Below are 27,082 nucleotides of genomic sequence, written 5' to 3'. Positions count from 1 at the left end.
CCAAGCACAGCCTTTGGTTGTGCATGGCATGGGGTTAGTCTTGTAGTCAGGCCCTGCCTCCAACTCCCTTCTGGTGACAAATGCAAAAACAACAGATGATGGATGGAATGCAGAACCAATCAAACATTCACCCCCAGTCACAGACCTTTTGTTTGGACCCAACCTTATGCAAATCAGTCTTGACCCTGTTCCCCATGGGAACAGTCCAGCCCAAACTGCCAGGCCAGGTCCTCCCTGGACCAGACACAAGCATCTTGGGACCAGTTTCAGGGTATCACACTTCATCAGCCAGGCTAGCTTGAATCTGATGGCACAACAAGCACAGGACCCACATCTGGGAATAAGGGGTGGGGGGTAAAGGTTGAAGGAGTGGGGAAATTGGGCACAGGCCCTTTGGCCAACCCCACGCTACGCACAAAGGCCCTTCGGAAAGGGAGGGTTGGCATAGTTAGGTATGATAATAAAGTTAATAAAAATGTTTTTAAAAAAACGCTAGACATGGACTTAAAAAACCCCACAAAAACTGAATTTCACCAGTTAGTTATTTCAATTAACTATAACTTTTGCCCTTGCCATGCCCATGACCTCACCTATTACATCTCTCATGACATCTTATCACAATATTGATATCAATACAGCATCTAAAATGACATCATTGAAAGCAACACTGTGCATGGCAGGGATGCGATATACACTTACTTGAAATAACTAACTGGCAATCTGCTTAAACCTATATCTGAGTAAAACCACATCCTAGCTGTACAAGATTGGTTATCAAACACCCTATAGCGATTCTGAAATAAATGTTCACATGTTTCCTTTATAAAACACTTCTGTAAACTTTGGCATATTTTTATAGGTTGTGTACTGCAGGTTTCCCACAACTTGTTTTTTGGGGACACTGCTCACGCCGAAGTACATGGATATTCATCTAGTATATCACTATTTAATAATTACCAAAGTAATCAAAGTTTCCAATCAAATTTTTTTAATGATGAGCTGGCTCATGGTTACTTTTTTCCCCACTTCAAATCCTGCATCTCAGATCCTCCAAAAAGATGCATTTAAATACATGTAGAGATATTAAAAAACAACAGACATCAAAAACTCCAGATGTGAGATTAAGTAAACAAAGGTGCGTTTCACAAAATAAGGATTCAGTGCGACAAATAATTTAAAAACATCTAAAAAGTAGTTTTTAAAACAAATTCACAAAATGTACACGTTTGGCATTTCAGTCTTGCCAATGTCCATGAATATCTGCATTAAAATATTCCCTTACAACAGGGATGTTTAAAAACACTATTCCACATATGATAAGGAATTGAACTGGCTCCTCTGTTAAGAGACGTTCCGGCAAGAATCCATGTCCCCATGTCTGCTCTGTAGGTCATCTTCTTCCACCGAAACAGTAGGTGCACTCAAAAGTTGTTTCCTGGCCTCTATTCGCTGACATTTTGGACAGTCTCCCTCCAACTTAAAGCACCGTTTGTGGAAGCATGTCCTGCAGACTGAGGAACAAAAACAGAAGTATTATGAAAAAAATAAAACCAGTAAAATCTCAACTTATTTTAAAGTACAAATAAAGGCAACCTAATGGCAATAACTATATTTGATGGTCCTTTGTGTATCTGGTACATTGTGGCTGGTCATTATTATCAGCAAAGGAACACATAGCATTTTAATACTATCTGAATAGTTATCAAACCTTAAAAAAAAGTCTTGAAAAGCTGTAAAAGGTCTAAAATAATGCAGTACAAATTAGATTTGAGTAAGAACCTACAGAAATCAAAAACCTCAAACATTTTAGGTCTTACTGTACAAAGCTGGCTATCTATGTAGTGAACCAATGTAGGGGTACACTATGCAGATAGTCCAGTCGATTTTTATTGGTTTACAAGGCTCATGTCAATAATACCAAATGCTCCTTTTGTGGCAGTGTAAGCAAGCAGTTTAGGTTTATTAGAGGGCAGGGCTAAGCATTTGTTGAACACAGAGTCAACAAATTACACACCCAAGAAGAAACTAAAGACCAATTTAATAAATAACAGATTTTACATTAACTTGGACACCAAAATCTTCAAGATCTGGTTTAAGTACTTTTCGAGTCAGCAATATTTTAAAACTTAGAAAATCCAGCGGTCAGATTTGAGCCATTAAACTCGAACGCAGTAATGTTATCCTACAGGGGAAGCATCCATTGCCTACGGTCACTTGCAAGCGACTTACAGGGCTGATCTTTTAGACTTAAGGTAAGTGGGGGGTGGGGGAAACAGGTCCTTAGAACCACCAGAAGTTTCTAGTTAACTGCCCAGCTGTGCCAGAGTGCAGAGGTGCTGGTCGCAAGGGCAGCCTCATTAGAGAAACTTCTAAGCAGGAAAGTGCAGCACGTGGGGACAAGCCCATTGGAACCCAAAGGAGAACTCTGTTCTGGAGAGCCTAAGTTGCCTGGGGACACTGTCGGTTGGCTCTGACTTGGGCCTTAGGGCTGTGGTGCTGAGGTGTCTGGTAGGCCTGGCAGGTCATTGGCGTCAGAGGCTCTGACTTCTTGGGGTTGACCTGCTGATGCATGAAAAGGAGACAGCAGGGCCAGTCTCTGTGATGGCCTTCGGTCTGCTGACATCCCTCCTCTGTAGGTCGGTTTTAGCATTGTTGGTGTCGGACTAGACACCAAACAAGCCTTGGTGGTTGCAACTGGCTGGGGTACTCTGGGTATTGGGGCAGGGGGGCTTCAGGCAGGCTCAGCATCTCAAAGACAGGCTAGGTCATCAGGGTTGCACTCCTGGACACTCCGGCTCCGCTTCCTGGTGAGATGCTCCCCCGGTGAACCCAGTGGTCAGCAAAATGGAGAACTGGGCAATCTGCTAGTTCAGGGAAGTGGCTCCTCCACTCCAAGGGAGATGCTGCATGAGGGCGAAGTGCTGGCAGTCCTCTAAGGCTCTGGGCCGATGCACAGCAGCAGGACAAGTCAGGTCTTTGCAATTGATGGGACAGGAGCAGACAGGCAGGGTTTTGCGCAAAGTCTACAGCTAGTCCACAGTCTTTGGCTCTTCTATGTCCTTTTTGTATTCAGTTCCTAATGTCAGGGGGCCCCATAAATTGAAAATATAGAGGAGTGTAGGGTAGTTGCCAATGGGCTACTTACCCTTGAGGGACTACACCCCCTATATGACCACATTGTGGGAAGTGGGCATAACCCTGTCCCATTCCCAATTCCACCAAAAACAAAATGGTGGGATTCTTCCTTTGTGAAGTATATCAGGCAGGCCACCTTAGGGTGTGACTAGCCTGGTACTGCAATATGCCTACTTGCATAGCTAGTTTCCCACCTGTCCTGGTGCCAAATGGGCCTCAGGGCAGGGGGTGGCATCTCCCAGTTCTGGGGGAAGCCGGGTTGCATATCGAAGGCAGTATGGACTTTGAAGCCCCTGGCCTTGGTATGCAGATTTGCTTGCTATCCTGCCAGAGCAGGTGATATCATCCAGAGCATGCATTCTTTCTGGCCTAGGAGAGTACAGGCTCTCACCTCCAAGGGGTCAGAAACTTGTCTGTGGTTGCTGCCTGGTCGATACCAGTCATCCAGAGCACTACAGGACTAGTAGGCTTTCATGGGGCACCTCTAAGGTGCCCTCTGTGTACAGGTCATAATACGTCCACTTCTAGCATCAGTATGGATTTATTAAGATGAGGTGTTTGATACCAAAACCCCTATGTTTCAGTGAAGCCCTTACGTAGCTGGTTAACTCGTAAATTACCAGTGACCAGGACATACCTTAAGATGGCTTCCCTGTTCACTTGTTACATCTAATAATGGACCTAGAGATCACAGGGCCATATCTGCATATCTAAAATATAGTGCTCCCCGCTTTAGGGCTACAAGGCTCTGCTGTAGGTGTGACTTACATACGTACTGACTGACATGGCACAAAGGGAGTGTGCCATGTTGTGTTTTCACTCATGGTTTGCATCATAACACGCAGTCTACAATGATAGTCTGCATGTAATTACTATGGGGGCCCTTAGATTGGCATAATACATGTTACAGTCCTTAGGGACCTCTTTAGTACCTATACCCTACATTCCAGGTGTACCATTTACTAGACACTTGTAGGGATGTTTAAGTGTGACAAATGTACACAATTGAGTATTTCGTTTTTCAGGAAAAGAACACTGACACTGGAGCCTCGTTAGCAAGCTTCAGTGCACGGTCAGTCAAAAACCAGCATCTAACAGTTCAAATGGGGGCAAAGAGGCGAGGGCAACTTGCAAAAAGTCTACCTAAACGTATTTGAACAATTTGTAATTGAGAATCTCCAAAACAGTAATGACGTAAAAAAGGCAAATCAAACATTTAAGAACATGAGGGGAATCACATTGTTAAGCAAGATTCATTGATGCAGTGCCATATTCATCAATTTCAAGCTCTTTATACCACTCATTTAGCAGTCTCAAAGAGCTAAGGTAACGAGCTCAGTTCCCACCTCCTTGATCTGGTCACTCATCACATTCCTCAACTATTGCTTGATTTCCACTGTTTTTCATGGCATTTGGTGCACCCATGTTTTTTTTTTTCATGGGAAGCAGTAGTTGGCTTATTTCTAGTTTCTAGTTAGGCCAATGTTTATTTTCACGTTATCAGTGCCACCGCGCTAAGGCATCACTATCAAGCAACAAAGATAAACAAACTGTAGGTATTCACATTAGGTACTTTTCCTCTTCACGCCTTCGAAGGAATGGTTTACATAAATTGCTGTCCCAAGCATGTCTTGTTATTTGTTTGGGAACAGACTTACATCAGGGGTCCGAGCAGATCTGTATAAATGCACCTCACAGACAATCAGTCAGAGAGAGACTGACCAGATGCCTTCATTGTTATCGATGCTGCATGTCGCCTTGACGCTGACCAAATCTTCGTGTCGTGGGGGGGAGGGGGGGAATCTCTTCTCAGACACAGCATTGGCAGATTAGGTTTAACACACCTAGATTAGAGATTAGGTTGATCATGCTAGGGTATTAGGACATATAATTCACATCTCATGTCATTACATATTATTGCAAGATGGTGGGGGTCTTTGCATTAATGAATCACAATTCTATTTCTTGCACTGTTCATTATCCTAATTATTACAGCCCATGCAACTTATCGTAGATTGCAGTTTTGTTGATAAAACCTATTGAAAACTTTACTCTGTCTCCTTCATTGCCTGTGTTTGATTGAGACATGTTGTTCATATGAGGAAGGGGTAATCTCCGTTTAACCATGACACTCCCCGAGATGTCACACTCAAGTACATGTGTAAAGGCTGTCACAAACCACCTTTTACTGGTTGGGTTTTTGGTGAGGTGCGGCTTGTGAGCCAGGAGGGTTGGGACTACAGTTTCGACTTGTTGTAGGACTGGCATAATCACCTACAAACATAAGTAGTCATCCTTATACCAGCAGTCTTGCCTAGAGCAAGAGTCAAACTATGACAATAGTTGCAATGAAACTGTTGCTAATGTGATTTATAAGTTAATAGTGATGCATTTATGAAGCAAGTGCATCTTTTAACATGCTTAATATCATTGTCAATTTCAGCAGTAGCAGAAATTTGGGGGTGGGGGAGTAAATCAATCAACGTTAATAGGTTGCCCTTTCGTCGGTACGGTATGCCATGACCAAACATTTTTCCAGAAGGACATTTTTTATTTTTTTTTGAAAGACCCAAGAGATTCAGACCAAGGAGAGTAGGCGGTGACTTGTGTGACCCGTAGAATAAAGTTTAAGAAAATTATTTTTCAGAACTGCTGTATTATACAGCATAAGGTACAGCACATTTCAGCTCCAAACAACTAGTTTGGAATAAAAACTATTATTCAATTTAGTTCACTCTCTCTTGCTGAGACTGACACCTATGATGTGCAAATCGAAAAGGCTTTCACTACTAGGTACATGAAACCACTAAGTTACCCTATTTACTTAAGAAGTCCAGAATCAAAAAAGAACACAAAATATGAAATAAGTTTCATGCTGCATGTTACAGGAGTTGTAAAAAAAAAAATTCGGAACTAAATTTATGCTTGTATTTTTTTTAATTTATAGCACATTTTTTAATTTCTACAGAGAGCAGGCTATGTGGTATGCCTTAAACGTCTTAAACATCATTTTTTAAGTCGAGCCTAGGCAGCACGCATGCGCCGTCTCTCGACATGCTGTATTCACTGTATGGGCTTTCATCCCACCTACTGGCTTTTTATTGATCACTTGCATTGTCCTTTAGAAAGGCTTCCTTTCCCATTGGATAATGTTTGTTTTTTTGTCCTTCGTTTTAGCCGTTTGTTAAAGCCCAGAGAGCAGGGACTAACTACTGTATGGTTCCACCCAGCACGTTTAAAGTGTTTTTGTTATATGTGCACGATTTAGTTGCAGCTCCTCAGCTGAAGGTGGGTATGCTTGTTTGGTGGAACAGACTGTGCTGGTATTGTTTATGTACGTATGTATTATATATATATGTATACACACACATTTATGGAACATGTCACTTACCCAGTGTACATCTGTTCGTGGCATGTAGTTTTGCAGATTCACATAAGCATTATTCTGCCATCTAGTGTTGGGCTTGGAGTGTTACAATTTTTTTTTCTTCGAAGAAGTGTTTTCGGAGTCACGGGATCGAGTGACTCCTCCTGTCATACTGTGCATGGGCATCAACTCTGTTAGATTGTTTTCCCGCAAAAGGGTGTAGGAGGAAGTGATTGAGTGTAGTAATATAAATGTTGTATATAAAATAGATGTCCATCCAAATGTAAATGTATATACATATGTACAAAATATATAAACTGCAACAACTACAGGCTTCCGGGGAGGGAGGGAGGGCGCATGTGAATCTGCAGCACTATATTCCACAAATAGATGTACACTGGGTAAGTGACATTTTCCGTTCAATGGCATGTGTAGCTGCAGATACACATGCTATTCATAGACTGCGAAGCAGTTACTCTCCCCAAGAAGTGAGGTGGCTAGCCTGTAGGAGTTGGAGTTGTTTGAAATAATGTTCTTAAGACCGCTTGACCAACATTGGCCTGTTGCTTTGAAAAACCATCTACACAGTAATGCTTTGTAAATGTATGCGATGTAGACCATGTGGCAGCTTTACATTTGCCTGACATTGGTATGTTTCCTAAAAATGCCAAAGATGCACCTTTTTTCCTAGAGGAAAAGACAACTTTTAATTACACCTAAAGCACTTAGGTGTAATTAAAAGTTGTCTTTTTGCCTTAATGTAACATGTTTGTATACATTTAACAATCCATCTTGCTAATCCTTGTTTTGAGATAGGATTCCCTTTATGTGGTTGTTGAAAAAGCAACAAAAATCTGCTTTGTTTTTCTGAATTCTTTTGTTCTATCCACATAGTACATTAGAGCTCTTTTAAGGTCAAGAGTGTGAAGTGCTCTTTATGAAATTGAATCTGGCTGTAGGAAGAAGACTGGCAATTCCACAGTTTGGTTTATGGGAAAAGGTGATACCACCTTTGGCAGACATTTTGGATTGGTTCCAAGTAGAACTTTAGGTTTGTGTACTTGGAAAAAAGGTTCTTCAAGAGTGAATGCTTGTATTTCACTAACTCTTTGGAATTAAGTAACTGCTACTAGAAAAGCAACTTTCCAGGTTTAGAATTTAATCTCACAAGAATGCATGGGTTCAAAAGATGGGCTCATTAATCTTGTGAGGACAATATTGAGATTCCAAGAAGGAACAGGTGGTGTTCTGGGTGGAATAATATGTTTTAGTCCTTCCATGAAGGCTTTTATAACTGGCACTCTAAAGTGTGAGGTATGTTGTACAGTCTGCAAATATGCAGATATGGCAGTAAGATTCATTTTAATAGATGAGAAAGCTTCATTTGACTTCTGTAAATGAAGTGGGTAGCATACAATATCTTGTATTGATGCTGTAAATGGGTCAGTATTTTTAGACTGACAGTAATAAACAAATCATTTCCATTTGTTAGCATAGCCTTGCCTAGTTGTAGGCATGCGTGCTTGTTTGAGAACTTCCATGCATTCTAATGGAAGTTGTAAGTATCCAAATTCTATGACTTCAGGAGCCAAATCGCTAAGTTGCGAGCACTGGGATTTGGATGTCTGATTTGTCCTTTGTTTTGTGTTAACAAATCCGGTCTGTTTGGAAGTTTGTAGTGAGGTAGTACTGACAGGTCTAGGAGTGTTGCGTACCAATGTTGTTGTACCCACGTTGGGGCTATGAGTATCAAGGTGAGAGAAGTCTGACACAGTTTGTTGACCAGAAATAAAGTAGTGGGAGAGCAGGAAAGGCATAAGCAAATATCCCTAACCAGTTGATCCATAGAGCATTGCCCCTGGACAGAGAGTGTGTGGGTGTCTGGATGTGAAGTTTTGGCATTTTGCGTTTTCGCTTGTTGCGAATAGGTCTATTTCTGGTGTCCCCCACTTTTGAAAGTACTGATGAAGTACCTGAGTGAATTCCCCATTAGTGTATTTGTTCGTGTTTTCTGCTTAGGATATCCGCTAGCTGATCGTGTATTCGTGGGATGTATTCTCCTAGTAAATTAATTGGATTGTGAATTGCCCATTTCCATATCGTTTGGGCTAGAAGGGGCAGTTGAGATTAATGTGTCCCGCCTTGTTTCTTTAGGTAATACATGGTCGTCATATAGGCTGTTTTTAACAAGACAGTCTTGTGTTTGAGAAGCAGCTGAAACACCTTTAGGGCAAGGAACACAGCTAATAATTCTAAATGGTTTTTGGGGTAATTTAGCTGTTTTGAATCCCATTCCCCTTGAATGGTAAGGTTGTTGAGATGAGCTCCACAACCTGTCATTGATGCATCTGTTATTGTGGTCTGAGGCATAGGGTCTTCAAATGACCGCCCCTTTACTAAATTGCTGAGATTCCACAAATTAAGGGACTTATGCGTTTGGCGGTCTAACACTAGATCTTGCAATTGTCCCTGTGCTTGAGACCATTGCTATGAGAGGCACTGTTGTAGTGTCCTCATGTTTAGTCTTGCAAGCAGTACTATTGCTATGCAGGATGCCATCATTCCTAATTGTTTCATGATAAATCTTACAGTGTATTGTTGATTTGGCTGCATTTGTGGTATGATATTTTGAAAAGCTTGTATCCTTTGTGTATTTGGATAGGCTAAGGCTTTTGGCGTATTGAGAATAGCACCTAGGTAAGGCTGCACCTGTGCTGGTTGAAGATGGGATTTCTGGTAGTTGAGTCAACCCTAGTGTATGTAGGGTCATTATTGTGTATTGAGTAGGTTGTTGACATTGTATAAAATTGCATGATTTTATTAGCCAATCACCTAGATATGGAAAGACATGTATGGGTTGTCTTCTTAGGTAGGCTGCTACTACCACCACTAGACATTTTGTGAATACCCTTGGAGCTGTTATGCCGAATGGTAGAACTTTGAATTGATAATGGTTTCCTGCCATCACAAACCTTAGGTATTTTCTGTGTGCTGGATGGATGGGTACATGGAAATACGCATCTTTGAGGTCTAATGCAGTCATGCAATCTTGTTTTTGTAGTAGTGGAATGACGTCCTGCAGAGTTACCATGTGAAAGTGTTCTGACAGGATATATAGATTTAGTGATCTGAGAACTAGGATGGGCATGAGTGTGCCATCCTTTTTGGGAATTAGGAAGTATAGTGAGTCTACTCCTGTTCCTTGTTGAGCATGTGGGACCAATTCTATTGCCTGTTTTAGTAGTAGCGATTGTACTTCTTGGTGTAGCAGAACATTGTGTTCTGGGGACAGTTTGTGATGATGTGGAGGAATGTTTGTTGGGGGGGGAGAAATCAATTCTAGGCAATAGCCATTGTGGATTATTGACAAAACCCATTGATCTGTGGTGATATTTTGCCAATGGGAGTGGAATTGCTGTAGTCTGCCTCCCTCCCCCTCAACAGGAGATGTGTGTGGTTGAGGGATGGTAAATAAGTCACTGTTTAGATGGGGTAGTAGCTTGTTTTGAGGCCTGGAACGTGCCTCTGGTTCTAAAGTATTGGCCTCTGTAAGAACCTCTAAATCCCCCTCTCTGGTACTGCTGCTGCCCTTGTTTTGCCTGGGAGGTAGAAGTCTCTGTGGATTGTAGCTTGAATCCTCCTCTAAATTGTTGACTACGAAAGGAGCCTCTGTAGGGTGTTGTATATAAGGCTCCCATTGTTTTGGCCGTGTCTGAGTCTTTTCTGAGTTTTTCTATGGCAGTAACAACCTCAAGGTCAAACAAGTGTTTTTATTAAAAGGCATATTCAGCACTGCCTGCTGTATTTCTGGTTTGAAACCAGAGGAACATAGCCATGCATGTCTGTGTATAGTAATGGCAGCATTCGTGCTTCTAGCTGCTGTATCTGAAGCATCAAGGGCAGACCGTATTTGGTTGTTACTTATGGCTTGACCCTCTTCTACAACCTGTTGTGCTCTCTTTTGGTGATCCTTTAGCAGGTGTTGTAGAAGTTCCTGCATCTCGTCCCAGTGGGCTCTATCATACCTTTGCTAGCAAGGCTTGCGAGTTTGCAATTCGCCATTGGTTAGCAGCTTGTGCTGCTACCCTCTTGCCAGCAGCATCAAATGTTCTACTTTCTTTGTCAGAGGGAACGGGCATCCCCTGACGACTGGCTATTAGCCCTCTTTCTGGCAGCACTCACTACTGAGTCTGGAGGAACTTGGTGGGTAATATAATCAGGGTCTGTAGGCGCAGGTTTATATTTTTTGCCAATGCGAGGAGTTATACCCCTATCTTTGACTGGCTCATTGAATATTTGGTTTGCATGCTTAATCATGCCAGGTAGCATTGGGAGGCACTGGTATCTTGAATGAGTGGAGGATAAGGTGTTAAAAAGAAAATCCTCATCTAAGGGTTCAGTATGCATAAGCACCCCATGGTATGCTGCAGCCCTAGAAATAACCTGCATGTATGCAGTAGTGTCTTCTGATTGAGAAGGTTTGGAAGGGTATAAGTCCGGGTCATTACTAGGAATGGGATCCGGATCATAGAGATCAAGGATCAACTGTATCACCATGAGAATATTGTGAATGAGTTGGTGAAGGCATAGGTGGTGGGCTAGTGGGTGGTGGCAAAAAATAAAGTTGTGGTGAATGAGGGGGAGAAGTATGAATAGGTAATGGCTTCTTGAAATGACAGCTTTCTTTTGGTCTGTAGAGGAGGTGCAGTAATTATTTTTTGGATGTGAATCCTTGATTGTCTTTCATCCATGACCTCAATGATAGGTTGGATCTCAGAAATATGACCAGAGGGTTTATATGACTGTTCATCTAGAGATTTTGAGCTTTAAAATGGCTCGAAAGTCCTTGCTCTTCCAAATAAGACTTTTTCAGCTCTGAAGAAGGTAGTTTTTTCGGGCCCGAAAATACAGCCATTTGTTTCGGCTCCGAAGCAGGGCATCGAGGCTTCGACTCAGAGGAGTGAGGACACTTGCTCGAGTTGGAAGTTGAACTTTTGATGAACTTACTCGACTCCGATATCGACGGAGTGGCCTTCTTCGACGCCAAACCTGAAGGTCGGTCGACAAGTCTTTTTTCGGGTCGAACCATGGCTCTCTGGTAGTGGTGTACTCAAGGCCTTTGAGAACTTTTTATAAGTGGGTGTAGGGGCAGACATACTCAAGTGCTGACCAGCAGTGATAAGCCTATCTTCTTTTGATTCTTCTTTGGTTTCGGAGTCTGATGGAAACCGCCATCTGCGCCTGTTCTTCCTCCATGGTGTTGAGATGTTCTGTACTTTGATACCATTTCCACTCTTCTGGCTCTCCGGTCATGCAGGGTCTTTCTGGATCGAAACGATCGACAGGCCTCGCAATCATTTTCTCTGTGATCAGGGGAAAGTAACAGATTACAGACAAGGCGTTGGTCTGTGTATCAAAATTTCATGTGGAATCAGGGACAAAATCGAAATGAAGTCCGAGCCATCAGGCTTCAACGTGGTAGGCCACAACAGGCCCGAGTCGGGCAAAATTTAGTTTTCTACGGTACTATTGGTTCGAAGTTAGATGGAAACGCGATTGAAACAATACCGACGATCAAGGAAGCTTTCAAAAGTTTTCCAATTCGAAATCTCAGAGCGAGAGGAAACACATGCGAACCAGACAGCGGAAAGAAAACAATCTAACAACGGAGTCGATGCACATGTGCAGTATGACCTAGAGTAGTCACTCGATCCCGTGACTCAGAAAAGACTTCTTCAAAGAAAAACAAGTTGTAACACTCAGAGCCCAACACTAGATGGCGGAACAATGCATAGCATGTGTATCTGCAGCTACACATGCCATCGAACATACATATACAAATATATATATACACATACATATACACACATATACAATTTTACCTCCTATACTTTAATAATTTTGCTTTTAAACATTTTATTTGTTTTCATAGTGTTTTGCTTTTAAAAACAATTCTAATACTTATATACTTTTCTACTGCTCACCTCACCGTACAATGTAGTGTTAAATATACTTCTTTGGTACCGCCCACCGTACCACGGAGTGTTAAACATACAGCACCCAGAGCACACTCCTTCTGTGAAGCATGAAGCGCTTTGTCCACGCTATGTGTTAATCTTGCTGCGTAAATGTTTTTGTGTTGTGATTTTTAACTTTGGAACGCTTTTGTTGTATTGATAGCTTTAAAGAAGGAACTGCTTTCTCCTGCGACTTTTGCAGATTTACATACAAGTTTAATTTCAACGTTGGAAAGTAAATTGGACCAAAACATGCATCCATGATCCCAACATGAAGTTAGAATCTTCACACAAAAATAAAACTTATTACAGTTTGCGTTGGGCATTTTTTATTTTTAAACAGAAGTACTGCAATTTGAACACAAGTTTATTTGTTGGACGCGCAAACAATGTTGTTTAACAACATGTTTTTTTGTTGTGCAAATGTTTTTTCATGTTGGGGCATTTATTATTACAACTATGGGTTCTTGTGTGTGTGGTATCAACAATCTATACGGCACACATGAGTGTGTGCAAACACAGTGAAGCCACCAAAATGTTGAGTAGAAAATTTGCAATTATGGATAGGGTTTTGCAATAAACACATTTCCACTGATACTATCACACCGCGTTAAACATACGCAGCATAGAGCACTTTTTGCAGCAAACATGCAGCTCTTGGAGCACGCCATGTGTTAATGCATTCAGTGCACCCATGTGGGTTTGTTTTTTAAAAATATTGATATATTCATATGCGTTAGGACTGCTCATCGTACCACAGTGTTAAAAATACAGCGCTCCGAGCACTCTCCTTCTGTCAAACTTGCAGCGTGTGTTAACCATGCCGCGTTCAGTGCACGTGTGTATTTATAAAGTTTTACTTTTTAAAAATATTGCAAAATTTATATCCTTTGGTACTGATGACGGTAAGGTTAAACAGAGCGCTCAGAGCACCCCTTTCTCAATCATGCATTGCTCTGACTATGCAGTGTGTTAACCACACCATATTCAGTGCAATAGTGTGTATTCAAATTGTTTTGCTTTTAAACATTTCAATATTTATGCACTTTGGTACAGATCATCGTACTACGTAGTGTTAAACAGAGCATCCAGAGCACTCTCCTTGTGTGAAGCATGCAGTGCTTGGTACACGCCACATGTTAAATTGCTGAGATAAACATAGAACACTCAGAACACTCTCCTTGTGTGAAACATGCAGCACTTGGTGCACACCGTGTCTGTTAACCATGCCACGTTCAGTGGACCCATCGTGTTTATGTTTGTTTTTAAAAATATTTTTATAATGTATATGCTTTGGTAGCGCTCACCATATCACGTAGTGCTAAACAGAGTGTCCAGAGCACTCTCTTTGTGTCAAACATGCAGCACTTGGTTCACACCGTGTGTTAACCATGCTGCGTTAAATATTCAGCCCCCAGAGCACACTTCTTGGGTCTAGCATGCAGCGCTTGGAGCACACCATATGTTAACCAACAGCGGGGTTCAGTGCACCCATGTGTATGTATATAATGTTTTGCTTTTTACAAATATTGCAATTTTTATGTGCTTTGGTACAGCTCACCTTTTACTTAGTGTTAAACATACAGTGTCCAGAGCATTCTCCTTGTGTCAAACATGCAGCGCTTGGTGCACACCATGTGTTAAACAAGCCACATTATGTGCATCAGTGTGTATTTATATGTTTTGCTTTTTAAAAATATAGCAATATATGCTTTGATGCTGCTCACTGTACCATGTAGTGTTAAACAAAGCACTTAGAGCAGTCTCCTTGTGTGAAAATGTAGCACTTGGTGCATGCCATGTGTTAAAAACGCTGTGATAAAAATACAGCGCACTGAGTACTCTTTTCTGTGTCAAACATGTAGGGCTTGATGTACACCATGTTAACCATGCTGTGTTAAGAGCATCCGTGCGTGTTTATGATGTTTTTCTTTAAAAAAATGATTGCAATATTTATATAGTTTGGAACTCCTTACTATACGACGTAGTGTTAAACATACAATGCCCAGAGAACAGTCTGTGTCAGCTACACTACTGGTGAGGGTCTCTATCTCTAACCCCAATGCTTCAATATATACATTAAATTATACTAATTAAAAAAAAAATTGATTACAAGTTTTTAACATGCTAGACAGCAGCCACACAGCTCTACAACATAACTTTAAAACACCGGCAGAGCCAACAGCTGTAGCTAAACACTCAAAACATCCCAAAGGAAAGAATTATTGGCTATGCCAATGCTGATTACTTTTGGTTGTCACTTGGCCGCCAAACATAGATGTACAGAAGGGATGAACTATAATTTCATCTGCTTAACTTCTCAAGTACATATCAGAAATAAATCAGTATTTAGCAATGTTATCTAATATGCTGACATGCCTCTAAGGTTATCTGCAACTGCATGTGTGTCTTTAATCTGTCTGCTTGTGCCCTACAACAAAACTAACTCTAATAATCTTTCAATACATAGTTGATTTGTTGCATGGTAAAACGTTAGCCATGGCAGGCACTGAAGGAGATGATTTTAGGGGTGAATATTTTATCTCGTCTCATGAGGAATAAAGCTCCTTAATTTAAAAAAAGAGCAACGACAATGAATGCATAAGAAGCACTTCTAAACGATACAAGTTTTCTTTCAACTGATCTAGTTTTCGCTTCCTGCTAGTAAGGACATTGATTAATAAAGATTTTTGGTTGCTGTAAATATTTTACTGCCATGGGGAATACAGGGCTGTGAGGATCTAGGTGTATTATAAAATATGGCTGTGGGGCCTTATCAGGCAGTACACTCACAAATACAGTCTTGGGTTCAGTCAGGCTTGTTTACTTAACCTCAAAAGCTCAATCCTGGGGAGCTGTGGCTGCGAGCAGTAAGGCTTGGCAGAGGAACTATGTGTAAAGCATTTAACAGCACCAAACTGAATAAGTCAGAACACATTAAAGAAAGAAGACAGCAATTTATAAAAATAGTTTATATTTTTATGTTTTTTTTGAGTCCCTGATGAGCAAGATTAACTAGAGGGTTTTGGAGATACATATTTTAGAATATATTATTACTTTTCCATGCAACCGCATACAGTCATTGGCCAACAAAAAAACTTTTAAAAAGTTTGAAACAGTTTTACTACTTTGTGCGCTGGTTGGGCGACCAATTCTGGCAGGACTGAGGTTTAGGGGACCAAAGAGGACACTTTGGACAGTTACCTGGCCACTAGATTGTTTTTAAGGCAACAGCCAAACTATACAGGGCAACATCCAATGACATGAATGGAGTGGCCCTGATGCTGAGGGACACAGGCAAAAGTTGCTAAAAGGATGCTTGGGTTGTGGTGTGGCTGACAGTGGTGTCTTTGTGGGGACCCCTCAGTCCACAAGTGAAGTGGGCTGGGGGGTACCCACACAGATCGGGGTCCCTTGAAGTCTTCTACGTTGCAATAGCAGGTCAGCCGATGTTGGGCTCCTAGTCAGTTGGGATGAAATTCTTAAATGGGGCATGTGTCCCTTGGGTGTGACAAATATGGACTTGGTAGCACTCCCAGGTCAGGAGGACTTGGGGAGAACTTTTGGCTATCTTGGAATGTGTACGCTTGGTGCCCGGCAACTAGTAGCAGCAAAACATCTGCGGTGGATACCAACTTGTCGGTTTGGGCTTCTTCAGCTCTTGTGTTCCTGGAGCTGGTTCCAGGAGATCAGCTGACTGATCCTTGGAGTCACTGCTGTAGGATGGGGCTTGAAATTAACTTTTCCCCAAGCCAGGAGCCGCAGGCAAGGTCAAATATTTTGCTAGCCCAAAGTGCAGCAGGTGCAGGCCTTCTGACGGTGCAGCCTCTCTTCGTGCAAGTCCAAGGGCAACAGGGCAGTCAGTCTTCTGTCCTCTCTCTGATTCCAGCGTGATCCGAGGATAAGGGTGCTAGGGGTGCAATACTGATCCCAGGATGGTGCCATTTGAGGAACACACAGTCACTAACTAATAGGCTACTGGGTCCCCCACCTACCTAGTAACAAAGTTCCCGTGATGTGTGGCATCTGGATATCCCCGAGAGGCGCATTCTTGCTCCTTTCACAATGGCACAACCCTTCTTTGGTCGTTAGGAGCTAGAGGCGTGGCTACCAGAGGGCTACACGCCCATTGTAAAAGCAGTTTGGGGGCGAGTTTCCCCTCCTTGGCCCCATCTCCACTTTGTTTGCAGGAACAAAAGGCATACTGCTCAGGAGTGTTGGTGCTGTTTCCTCTGAAGCTCACCTTTTTGAATAATACCCTGAGTGGGCATCCTGGGAGAGGTGCAGCACATTGATCTGTGGCAACTTCCTTTGTTCCTGGACCTGGGAGTCCTTCTCATCTCCCCAGGAGGTCAGAAAGCTGTGTTTTCTAGGGCCTTTGTGAGGCGCTGTGCTTGCTGGAATACACAGTGGCAACTTTCTAAAAATTGCTAAACTCTAATTGTGATATTAAATTCAACCTTGCATCAGGTCGATTTTAATGCCATGATTAATTTGATACCTTACATGATCCAGTTAGATAGTCCATTTCAGGAGTTAGCCTGGTTGGGGTGCCAAACAGTAACCCTGTGTGAACCAATGGGGTTACTAATGTTATCCACACCAAAATGACAATTTAGAAGTGTTGATGTAAAGCTATTAATAAATATGTCCTACTTAACAAAATACAGCTTCCTGCTATAGGGGTCTACAGGCCTTCCTTAGGGGGGAGACATATATATATTGTTAAGGGACAGGGTGGCTGTGTGAACACTGTTGTTCCAGTCTGCAGTGGCAGGCTGGGAGTCACTTTGTATCTCAGCACACAGAGTGGCACACCAGGACTGCAGCCCCGAGTGGACACTGCCTTACATGGCCTGGGTAGCATAATACCAAACTAGGGACTTATAAGTAAGTCAGTGCTTGCCAGCTGGGGGCATCCAATTCGACAATCAATTTGAACTGGGGTCAAAACACTGGCACCGATATCTGGTTAGCAGGCCTCGGTTCACTCAGTCAAAAAAAAAAACAGCAGCATCCTTCCATAAGGTGGATCAATATTGGGGTGGACATGCAAAAAGAGGGATTTCCTTACAAGGGCAATGCAAACCAAACTCAATTTATTTAGCAAATAATTTTATGAAACAACTTACAATTCAGCACAACAGTTATTTTACAATCATTAGAAAAAAGGCAAAAGCAATGAAAAATAGAATCATCATAATAGTTTGAATTTCCCAAATCTAAGTGGCTTTGTGGACCGGTTAGCAGATTCTTGGATACATTTGACATGGGGAAGCCAGGATTTAGATTTTTTTTTCTAGCCTAGTAATGAGTCATCTAGTATTCACTGTAAGACACTTACCTGTGCAGAATTCTACCTGACAAACTATGCTTTAGTAGGCTGCAGATCTAGAGGTGGCATGTTGTGGGGGCAAATTTTGGGAAGGACTGAGGCATTCCCCTCTTTTGCATCTCGGTAGTGGTTGTATGATAAATTCTCAAATTCATTGGGGTGCAGGCTTAAGCTGCTTTTCAAATATCTCTGTTGCTACTTGGAAACTATACAACATCAACTGTGATTAGATTAAACAAAAGGGGCCCAATTCTCAAACTGCGCTAGGTAGTACATTTTATATCACTACAAATCGTACGACAAAATGCAATTCACAAACTATGTGCTGAGTTTCTCAGCTCTGCACTCCCTATACTTATGTGTGCAATGTTCTTAGCCCGACTTCAAAGTATCTGCGTGCCGAGAACTCTACAACCATAAGGAGAACAACTCCAATGCTGCAAAACGGTATGCAGTTTGTGCACACCATAACTTGTTAAACATACAAGTGGAAGCTTACCTTTTAAGATCATGCCCAAAAGGTTTGAAGGGATAGAATATTCTCAGGACAAAGTAGCCATTTATAAAGGCACTTTCTCTCTTGCAGTTCAACCCTTATTTTCTTCAACATACCTTTTCACTACCACTCTTAGTTTCTAGCATGATGCTTGATTTAAGGAATCGGGACGTTATTTGAGAATACTGGCAAATTTTCTTGTCTCATTTTGTTCTTCCATTATCCTATGTAAAAAGATGCCACTGCTCATTGAATTTCAAAAGTTCAATATGATGAAACATACCATTGCATCGTTTAACCACTTCAGTCTGAAACGGGAAAAGAACTTCCGAGCTCTGGCAAAATTCGCAGATAAAACCTTTGGCTTGGCACAGCTGTAAAGAAAAACAAACTTTGCTTAGATGTCTCCATAGATTAACCCTTGTCCCTTCACAATTTGAAACACTAGGGGCACATAAAGAGGTCCCATGATGAATAAGACTGAATTCACAATTGCGGTAACGGAGGTATTTTATCTGAGGGGGTGTGGGATTAAGGAACAACAAGGAATTACCAGAAGAATCTGTAATTAAGAGTATAATTTCCTGTTTAATTCCTCAATATTCAGCAGCTTGAGAGGTACACGTAAAATGAGGAAAGGATTAGGTATTTCATCTCGAACTAGGACCTCAGTGTTCATGTGCATCTATAACTATAACAAGAATCAGTGCTGGCTTTTGAAAACAATAGAATGAATTGTCCATTAGATCTTTCAGTTGCCAAAAGAAGCATGGAATTTTAGAAGGGAATCAACTAAAAATGGCAAAAAATGTTTAACACAAATCCCAGAGACCAATTGGCCACTCCCTTCTAAAGATGCATGGATTTTGCAGTAGGAAGCACCCACATGTAAACCACACAAAAAGAAATTATGCATTCCCAGTCGAGAAACAGCCTTTGCCACTCACCCATTCCCATGCATGCAAGGAAGTACTAGGCACTTATCTTTACCACTCAGGTAAGTGTTGCAGTCTTTGCCGTACAGTACTTCACCACACAGATAAGTACTTTTTGAAACAATGTTATTCTATATTAAAAATAAAGTGGGGTAGGTGCTAGTAGAGTGTTAGAAATTGGGCCTCTAGTTGGCAGAGGTATGCACCGTGTCCAAGTAGTGACCACAAGCCTAGTCGGCGTAAGTCATTTACACACCATACATTAACCCGTGCTCACCCTATGGTAGCTTGGCATAGAGCGGCCAGGCTTAATTTAGGAAGCAATGTATTAAGTATTTGTGCAACACTTAATACAGTAAAACATTGAAAACACCACACCAAAAATAATCTACACCAGGTTAGAAAAATAGGGATTAATTTAACTAACCAACACAACATAAATCCAATAAATTGAAGTTGAGATATGAATTTTTAAAGATTAAATGTAAGTGTATTGCTTAGAAGCATAAAGCGCCAACCTGGGCTAACCAGCTGCGATAGAGTGGGGTAAATCCAAAGTCCAGGCCGACCACAATGGAGTGGGGGCTGGCTACGGGGACCGGCTAAGGGGACCAACCTTGGCCTGCTGGAAGAGAACCTTGTATGGAGAGTTTGCGCTGATGTCGACGATCTGATGCGAGAAACAGAGGAGATTATGTGATGGTGGTGCGCCAGTCCTGTTCTGTGCAGTCGGGGAGGTATTGTCGAGCTGTGCATTCGTCGATCCTCAAGCAGTGGTGCAGCATCAAACCGTCTGCGATGAAGTCGATGAGCTGCGCAATTGGCAATGTGAGGGTGATCCTCTGGGGATGACAGCGATGCGTCGATCCTGAGCTACATACTCGGTGATGTGAAGTCCTGCGATGCGTTGAGGAGAGATGCAGCAGTTCTGATCATCAGTGTGACAGCAATGTATGGATTTCTGTAGAACACAGCTGCAGGACCCACATTTATGGGCCCAGGTACTGGATTGGCACCACTTGGCATGGTAGGACTCACAGTCCATAAGCTGTAGCAGAGTGGAGTAAAGTCTTTGATGTTCATGAGACTTCAGAACAGGACGCAGGCCAGCAAGCCCTTGGAGTCATTTTGGGTCTTGGGATGTAGAGATACAGGTCCAGTCCTTCTCACTCCCAAGCAAGGAGTGCAGCATGGCAGGTACTGCACAGCAGGAGTCTGGCAGTGACAGTCCCTTTAGCAGCACAGCAGTCCTTCCTGGCAGAATGCCATTGTGTCCAGAAGTTTACTGACTTGGTGGGGCTTGGGGTTCAATACTTATATCCAGTTGTGCCTTTGAAGCTGGGGAGACCTTTGAAGTGCTCAAAGTTCCGGCTCTTCCTTCCCTGGCTCCAGACACACTACAGGGGGGTATGGAGCTCTTTGAGTGGTGGCATGCACAGCCCCACTAAGGTGCAAGTGTCAGGCCCTCCCTCCCATCCAGCCCAGGAAGACCCATTACCCTGGTTGTGGGCCATCAGGATGTAAATGGCACACCTCAGCTTCTTGTATGTGTGACTGTCTAGAGGGAACATACAAGAGCCCAGCGGTCACCCACCCAGATGTGTTTCCAGGCACTGGTAGTGGCACAGAATGGTTAAAGTAAGAACATGCCAACTTTCTAAAAGTGGCATTTTCAGACTTACAATTTAAAATCCCAACTTTTGGTGAAGTTGAATTCATGTTGCAAGTCCAGAGACACCAAACTTAAAATATATATCTGCTGCCAAGTGGAAATTATACTTATAAAATGTAATGAGGCAATCTAAATGTTAACCTATGGGAGAGAAATGACCTTGCAGTAGTGTAAAGCGAACGTAGGTTTTTCACACTACTTGGACATGTAAACCATAAAAGTACATGTCTATCATTTTAAATATACTGCACCCTGCCCTTGGGGCTGTCCAGAGCCTATCTTAGGAGTGTCTTATATGTACTAATTATAAAGGAAGGTTATGTACTAATTAAAAAGGAAGGTTTTGGACTGGCAAGTAGGTCGACTTGCCAGGTTGACATGGCAGTTTAAAACTGCATCCACAGGCTCTTCAATGGCAGGCCTAAGTCATGTTTAAAGGGCTACTAAGGTGGGGGGCACAATTAGTGCTGCAGGCCCACTAGTAGCATTTAACTTAAATGCCCATGGCACATGTACTGCACTGTGCAGTGCTAGGGACTTACAAGTAAATTAAATATGCAATGGTGGGTAGGTCAATGTTACCATGGTTTAGGGAAAGGGCACATACACTTTAGCACTGGTCAGCAGTGGTAAAGTGCCCATAATCCTTAAGCAAAAAGGAAGTCAGCAAAACAGGAGGTCAGGAGGCAAAAAGTCAGGGAGAAACCACATCAAGGATGCCAGGTCTAACAGAGGTAAGGACGATTCAAGGGTAATTTTAGTGTTGAAGAATGGGTAGAGGTGAAGGGAGGAAAGACTAATTTTAGGATTTAGGGTGGGTAGAGGTAAAGGTAGGTAAGGGTTATTTTAAAGTTTAGGGATGGGTAGAGGTAAAGGAAGGTATACAGATAAAAAGGGTGTTGGAAGTTACCCCAAAGTAAAATTAATTACAAAAAATAAAGCTTCTATATACAAACATACTCAAGCATATGAAAAGTGTATCCACAAATGTGTGATAAAGTTCCACTTTGTTATGTCATTCGTAAAGGTCAATATGTGGTATTACATGTGTGGTAATAGCATGGATAGTCATGCCATAACCTCGCCAGCCAGTTTAATAACCATCTTTACGTAAAAGACGTGCACTTTCCTCTATCACAGCTTAGGACACCATGTTCAGGTTTTTAATTGAAGATAAAGCAAGTATCCCTGCATTTAGCACACAGTATTCAGAAGGAGAGCTGCTGTACTTGACAAGAGTAGACCACAACCCTGCCCATAGAGAATTGGGCAACGTATACGTAATTTGTTAGTATTTTTCCCCAGATTAACACAGAGGATGTGAGAGTATGAGACCAGATTAAGAGACCGTGCCCCATCAGGAAAAATGTGTAGACAGTTACCCTCTAAAAACTAATTCATCAAAAAGAAATATGTGCAGCCAGTTCGGGTTTATAGTCTGAAAAGTGTTCTTATTACCTCACAGCTCTGAACATGCATCATAGATGTTTTCACAAGATCTTTGAGCACAGGAAGCAAAAGTCCACGTTTCACTTGTACAAGATCATCCAGTGAGAAAAGGTGCTGCTCTTCAGTCAGGTTACAGGACACTTGCTCAAACTTTTCCAATGTGCTGCAGAGTTTAAAAAATAGGATTCTAATCACAAACAGTTCTACGTTATCCACCAGCTATCAAAACAGGTGCATTAGACAACTCCTAGACGGAGATGTAATGAATGACGTTTAATGATCACACTAGTGAAAAAACATCCGGGTGTACTTAGGAGTCATTGCATTTTGCAAATCTAAAATTACATTTATCCCACAAAACCATGCTTTAAAGTCTGAATCTTTACAGGAACAGGACAGTGGGACAAGTAGCATACAAGTTACGCTGCTGTCACCCAACTATTTAGTTGTGTAGGCATTCAATGCTGTAGTACAAACCCAAAGGAACACGTTCTGGAGACTAGTCGGTGTAGGATTACGATTTAGTTGCAAACCATACATGTATTCCATGCATCCATGCAATGTGGATCCTCAAACTTCTAGGATGCTACATAGTAGACTGGCTAGTGTGGAGTCCAGCCAAATGAGCTTTGGAACCCATTGAGCGCTTTGAAAACCTAACCCCTCCTTTAGCCAAGGAAAACTAATATTCCTCCATATCACTTTCTCCACTGCCATCTCACAAGGTGAATTCAATACAAGTTGTCAGGAGGAGTAGGATGGAGAACTACAAATATTTAAGCAGTAGGGTAAACTAGCAGACTTATTAGATGCGCCTCCGTAAATGGCTGAATACCAGGTTAAAAACTGACTGTCCAAAACATCTCATGAGGACTAAAGACCATCAAACGTGAAATTGAAGTGGGGGAAAACAGTAGAAACAATGAAAGGATAATACCATGCTAAGAGGTTCCCATTATTACAGCTGGGCTAATAACAGATCTACAGGTTTCAGTGACAAAACAACACTACTTGTAATGGGAACAATGTGGCTGAAGCCACTGTTTTGATATTCCTCAGACTTTTAATAATACCCTTCTTGTTAGTGAATCATTTATTCTTCATATAATTTTTTTTGTGCAGTGCTCTACGGCCCATTTGGTAAGAGTATATAAATGACTGAGAATTACCAAACAGAATATGTATGTTTCGGGAAGAATAGGGTGAATGGGGCGGAACATTAAGTGCAGTGTTAAGACAAAACAAACATACTGCAAAAGGGGAAGGTGTTAACTCTCTAGGTCAGCCCACTGAAAGGTACTAGGGGATTCCATTCATCTTGATGCAATCTACAGACAACTTTTAGAGCTTTAGCTCGCAATTAATTGTGTTGAATTTAATGCACTTTTCAGCTCTAGTCTGGAGCCCCAATCTGGATTTTGAACAAGGAGCAGGAATCTTACACTTTGAATCCGTGGGTGGAAGAGGGGAGGTTGAAAAACAATGCTCAGAAACAGGATATTTTTTGGGATCTAGTTCAAATGCAAGTACAAATAGTAGCAGAGACATATAACAATTATTAGTGCTTAGAATCCCAAAATATACAGAATGCAAACTTTGCAAAGTTCACCTTAGTAAGAGACAAAAGGCGGAGTTTGAGCAGGTAGGGCCAAAACGGGCATAGACAATCAGGATAAAAAGGTCAACCTTGGACAGGAAATACAGCAAATGTTGGATAAAAGCAAACTTTTTTAACCCAGAGCAGCCTGAAAGCCATCAACGAAGGCCAAGGCACATGAAGAAAATATTCCAAGAAAATGTACACAGGGAAAAGGGGGAAAAATGTTTGCCTAATGTTCAGAGAGTAATGAGTGGCAATAGATGACTCAGTACAACGAAAATGGGAGAGGTGGATGTTAGCCTACTCTAAAAACTAAGTTTTGAAAATGTTTTAAAACCTTAAGGTGGATAAAGCAACATGACCAGATGGGACACATTTGATATTAAATGAAGTTTAAGGAACAGAGCATGCGCTATGATCAGCCCGGTTTGCCTTTTTGCCAATATAAAGTAGTTAGTTAAAGGACAGGAGCAAGGCAGATGCAGACACTCTGCATTAGTGTCACCAGGAAGGAGGCATGCAGCTAATACGTCAGTCACCTGGATAACAGTGGCTCAAATTACTGGAAACTGTATGGTGGAATACTGCTTACTTAATGGATTAAATGACAGACAGTAGTGGATTCAAAAGGGGACAGTCACAACAGATCAGACAACAAGCAAGCAACAACAGTCCTTCTCAATGCAAATCATTTAATTGAACCAAACTTGTACTCAATGTCCCCAAAATCTTTAAAGTCACCATTTGCGAATTCATCCGACCAACCAAAATAAACACCTTCTCCAGGAATACCATTGCAATATTCTGCAACACACTCAATACCTAGCGAGCACAATGCATGTTCTACGTTATATTCAAAATGGGACAGCTCCTCCGGCCACTGAAAAAAGCCACCATTGAGCCATCATCCACTTATCCTTCCTCAGAAAGCTAATTCTTGAAAGAAAGTCCAGTAAACACCAACTCTTCCTGCACAAATATCAATCTGCAATCAGAACTTGCAGCAGAACATGTTGATAATGCTCTGCTCAAAGACAATCAGTGCTGTTGCTTCCTGGTCCTCCTCAATAGTTTTGTAGCATTCGACTCAGTTGGCTATCAAGAACTGATAAACATTTCATTGATTGGCATGTAACTTATTAACACACTTTTACAGCTGACCTTCTTCCATTCTTTCAACTGTCTGCAGTTATTCGATGTTAACACCTACACATCAAAGCAAATGCCAGCAGCACGTGGAGTGCCAGAGAAACAATATGCTGTTCCGAGCTTCAACCTACAGAAGGAGTTGTTCGGAGTATACCATTGCACACAAGTTTACGTGAAAGCCTACACAAGTAATGGCATCCACCCAATCGAAGTCTGCCTCACTCAAAAAGATTGAGCCAGGGGTGGCTCTCTGATATAAAGCTAGATAGATCAGCAGCACCTCAATTTGTCAAAACACAATTCAGAGATTCTCCTTTGAAAGCATGGTCTCATTGAGCCGCCACATCACCCAAGAAAAGTTAGAAAGCCTGGTACCAGCTATACCTCCCCTGCAGAAAAAAAAACCCAACCCTTCCTGAACTAGGTCTCAGCTCTTCTTCTGAACTGGTAGACAGTATCTACAGAAAGGGATCCCAGATGACGTCTATGAACAGTGTTATACTTTAGCTGCCCACCTCAACACTCGAAGTACAACCAGATCACCACCTACCCAGACAGAAAATAAGAGCCCCCATCTCAGTAGGCCAATACTGCCTCAGAAGCCAGGAATGGAAATGCAGGAGTGAAAAAGAGAAAGACAGAAAACAAGCAATTGCAAGCTAAGCACAACGGATCTGTATAAACTTCCTGCTGAAGGACAGACTTGCATCCTCTTTCCCCCAGATTACAAAAAAGTTGAAAAGGCATCAATACCTCCTCCACCATTATTTATTAACATTCTAGTTTACTGTCCCCAGCTACCCCAGGATCTCTGGCACCTGCCAAACAACGTAGATGTTTGTGAATCAGCACCTCCTTCCCATAGAATATAAAGTGATGTTTTGTTTCACAGTTATGGCTGTACTATACTAATCCAGTACTTAAGAGCATACATTCTGATTGAGATCTTATTCTTGGTGTGCAAGGAAACAGATCATTAACAAAATAAAGCGCTCCTTTTGGGAACACAGTTTTTTTGTTAATAAGATACCACGGTTGCCCATAGCTTAGTAGTTTGCTCAATTTTAAGATCAATACAGAGCAATGGTTCTTTACAATTCTTGGACACCAATTTAGATAGATCAAATACATGGAGGAGTTGGTGCCAGTTGGGTTGCTGGGTTATGAAGTGGGACACTGATGAGTCAGTAAATGGGGGATACTTGAGGATAAGTGCTGACATGAAGTGCTCTTGGACTCTGTTGTTGGCAGGGCTCGTGAACTGCTTTGGAAACATTTACAACCACAGAAATCTAATTTGGATCTCATGACGGTTTGTGTGAAAAGGTAGGAGACAATATTGCTTACACCTGAGTATTCAGGATACTGAGGAAGTATTTACATAAATGTAGCACAACCATGAAGAAAAATAAACTCTAGAGAGCCAAAAACAAGAATACTGTTCTAATATGTGTCGGTTTACATACCCAGTCTGGATTGAAAGTATTTGCACACAAGGGTATTTACCATGTTCTATTAAAGGTCATAATGTTATCAAATTGTAAACTGAGACCTATTTCTTACATTATTTAAAGTAGGTGGTAAAAATCATTGAAGTCACGAACTGTGCATCAATGTGGGAACTGAGCTGTGAACATTCTCTACATTAGTAAAAGTTTGTAAGTCCTCTGCTGAATCTCAGGAACTCATCTTCGAGATTGCGAGGGAGTGGCTGTTCCAGTAGGTGGGGCCCAGTTTATGGCACGGCCCCCTACATAAAATAACACTAATAATAAAATAATGTACCTTGCCACAGATGGAAAGTACTCTGAAAGGTGGCATGAAATAAGTAGCGGCAGAACAGAATTTTGCCAGGAAGCTCGTAGAGGTTCTGCATCAGGTGCTCTTTCATATACTTTTAAGTGAAACTGCAGAAAAATTGGTAGGA

General features: G+C 41.8%; 1 protein-coding gene across 3 annotated transcripts in view; it reads right to left on the bottom strand.

The window, feature by feature from the left end:
- Positions 1–974: 974 nt before the first annotated feature.
- RUBCNL (rubicon like autophagy enhancer) overlaps positions 975–27,082 on the bottom strand; it is a 136,011-nt gene continuing 109,903 nt past the window's right edge. Inside the window, exons 13-15 of one of the 3 annotated variants that reach the window (XM_069205390.1) lie at positions 22,416–22,569; positions 18,634–18,724; positions 975–1,511 (exon numbers count right to left, since the gene is read on the bottom strand). In XM_069205390.1, coding sequence (XP_069061491.1) covers positions 1,342–1,511; positions 18,634–18,724; positions 22,416–22,569 — 415 coding nt within the window. In that variant the 3' untranslated portion in view covers positions 975–1,341. The remainder of the gene's footprint in view (positions 1,512–18,633; positions 18,725–22,415; positions 22,570–27,082) is intronic. The other 2 variants (XM_069205391.1, XM_069205392.1) reach the window with 2 other exon arrangements.

This window comes from Pleurodeles waltl, chromosome 8, assembly GCF_031143425.1.
Source record: "Pleurodeles waltl isolate 20211129_DDA chromosome 8, aPleWal1.hap1.20221129, whole genome shotgun sequence".
Classification (NCBI taxonomy): domain Eukaryota; kingdom Metazoa; phylum Chordata; class Amphibia; order Caudata; family Salamandridae; genus Pleurodeles; species Pleurodeles waltl.
Note: the sequence above shows the minus strand (reverse complement) of the source record. Positions and strands in the feature narration are given on the sequence as shown.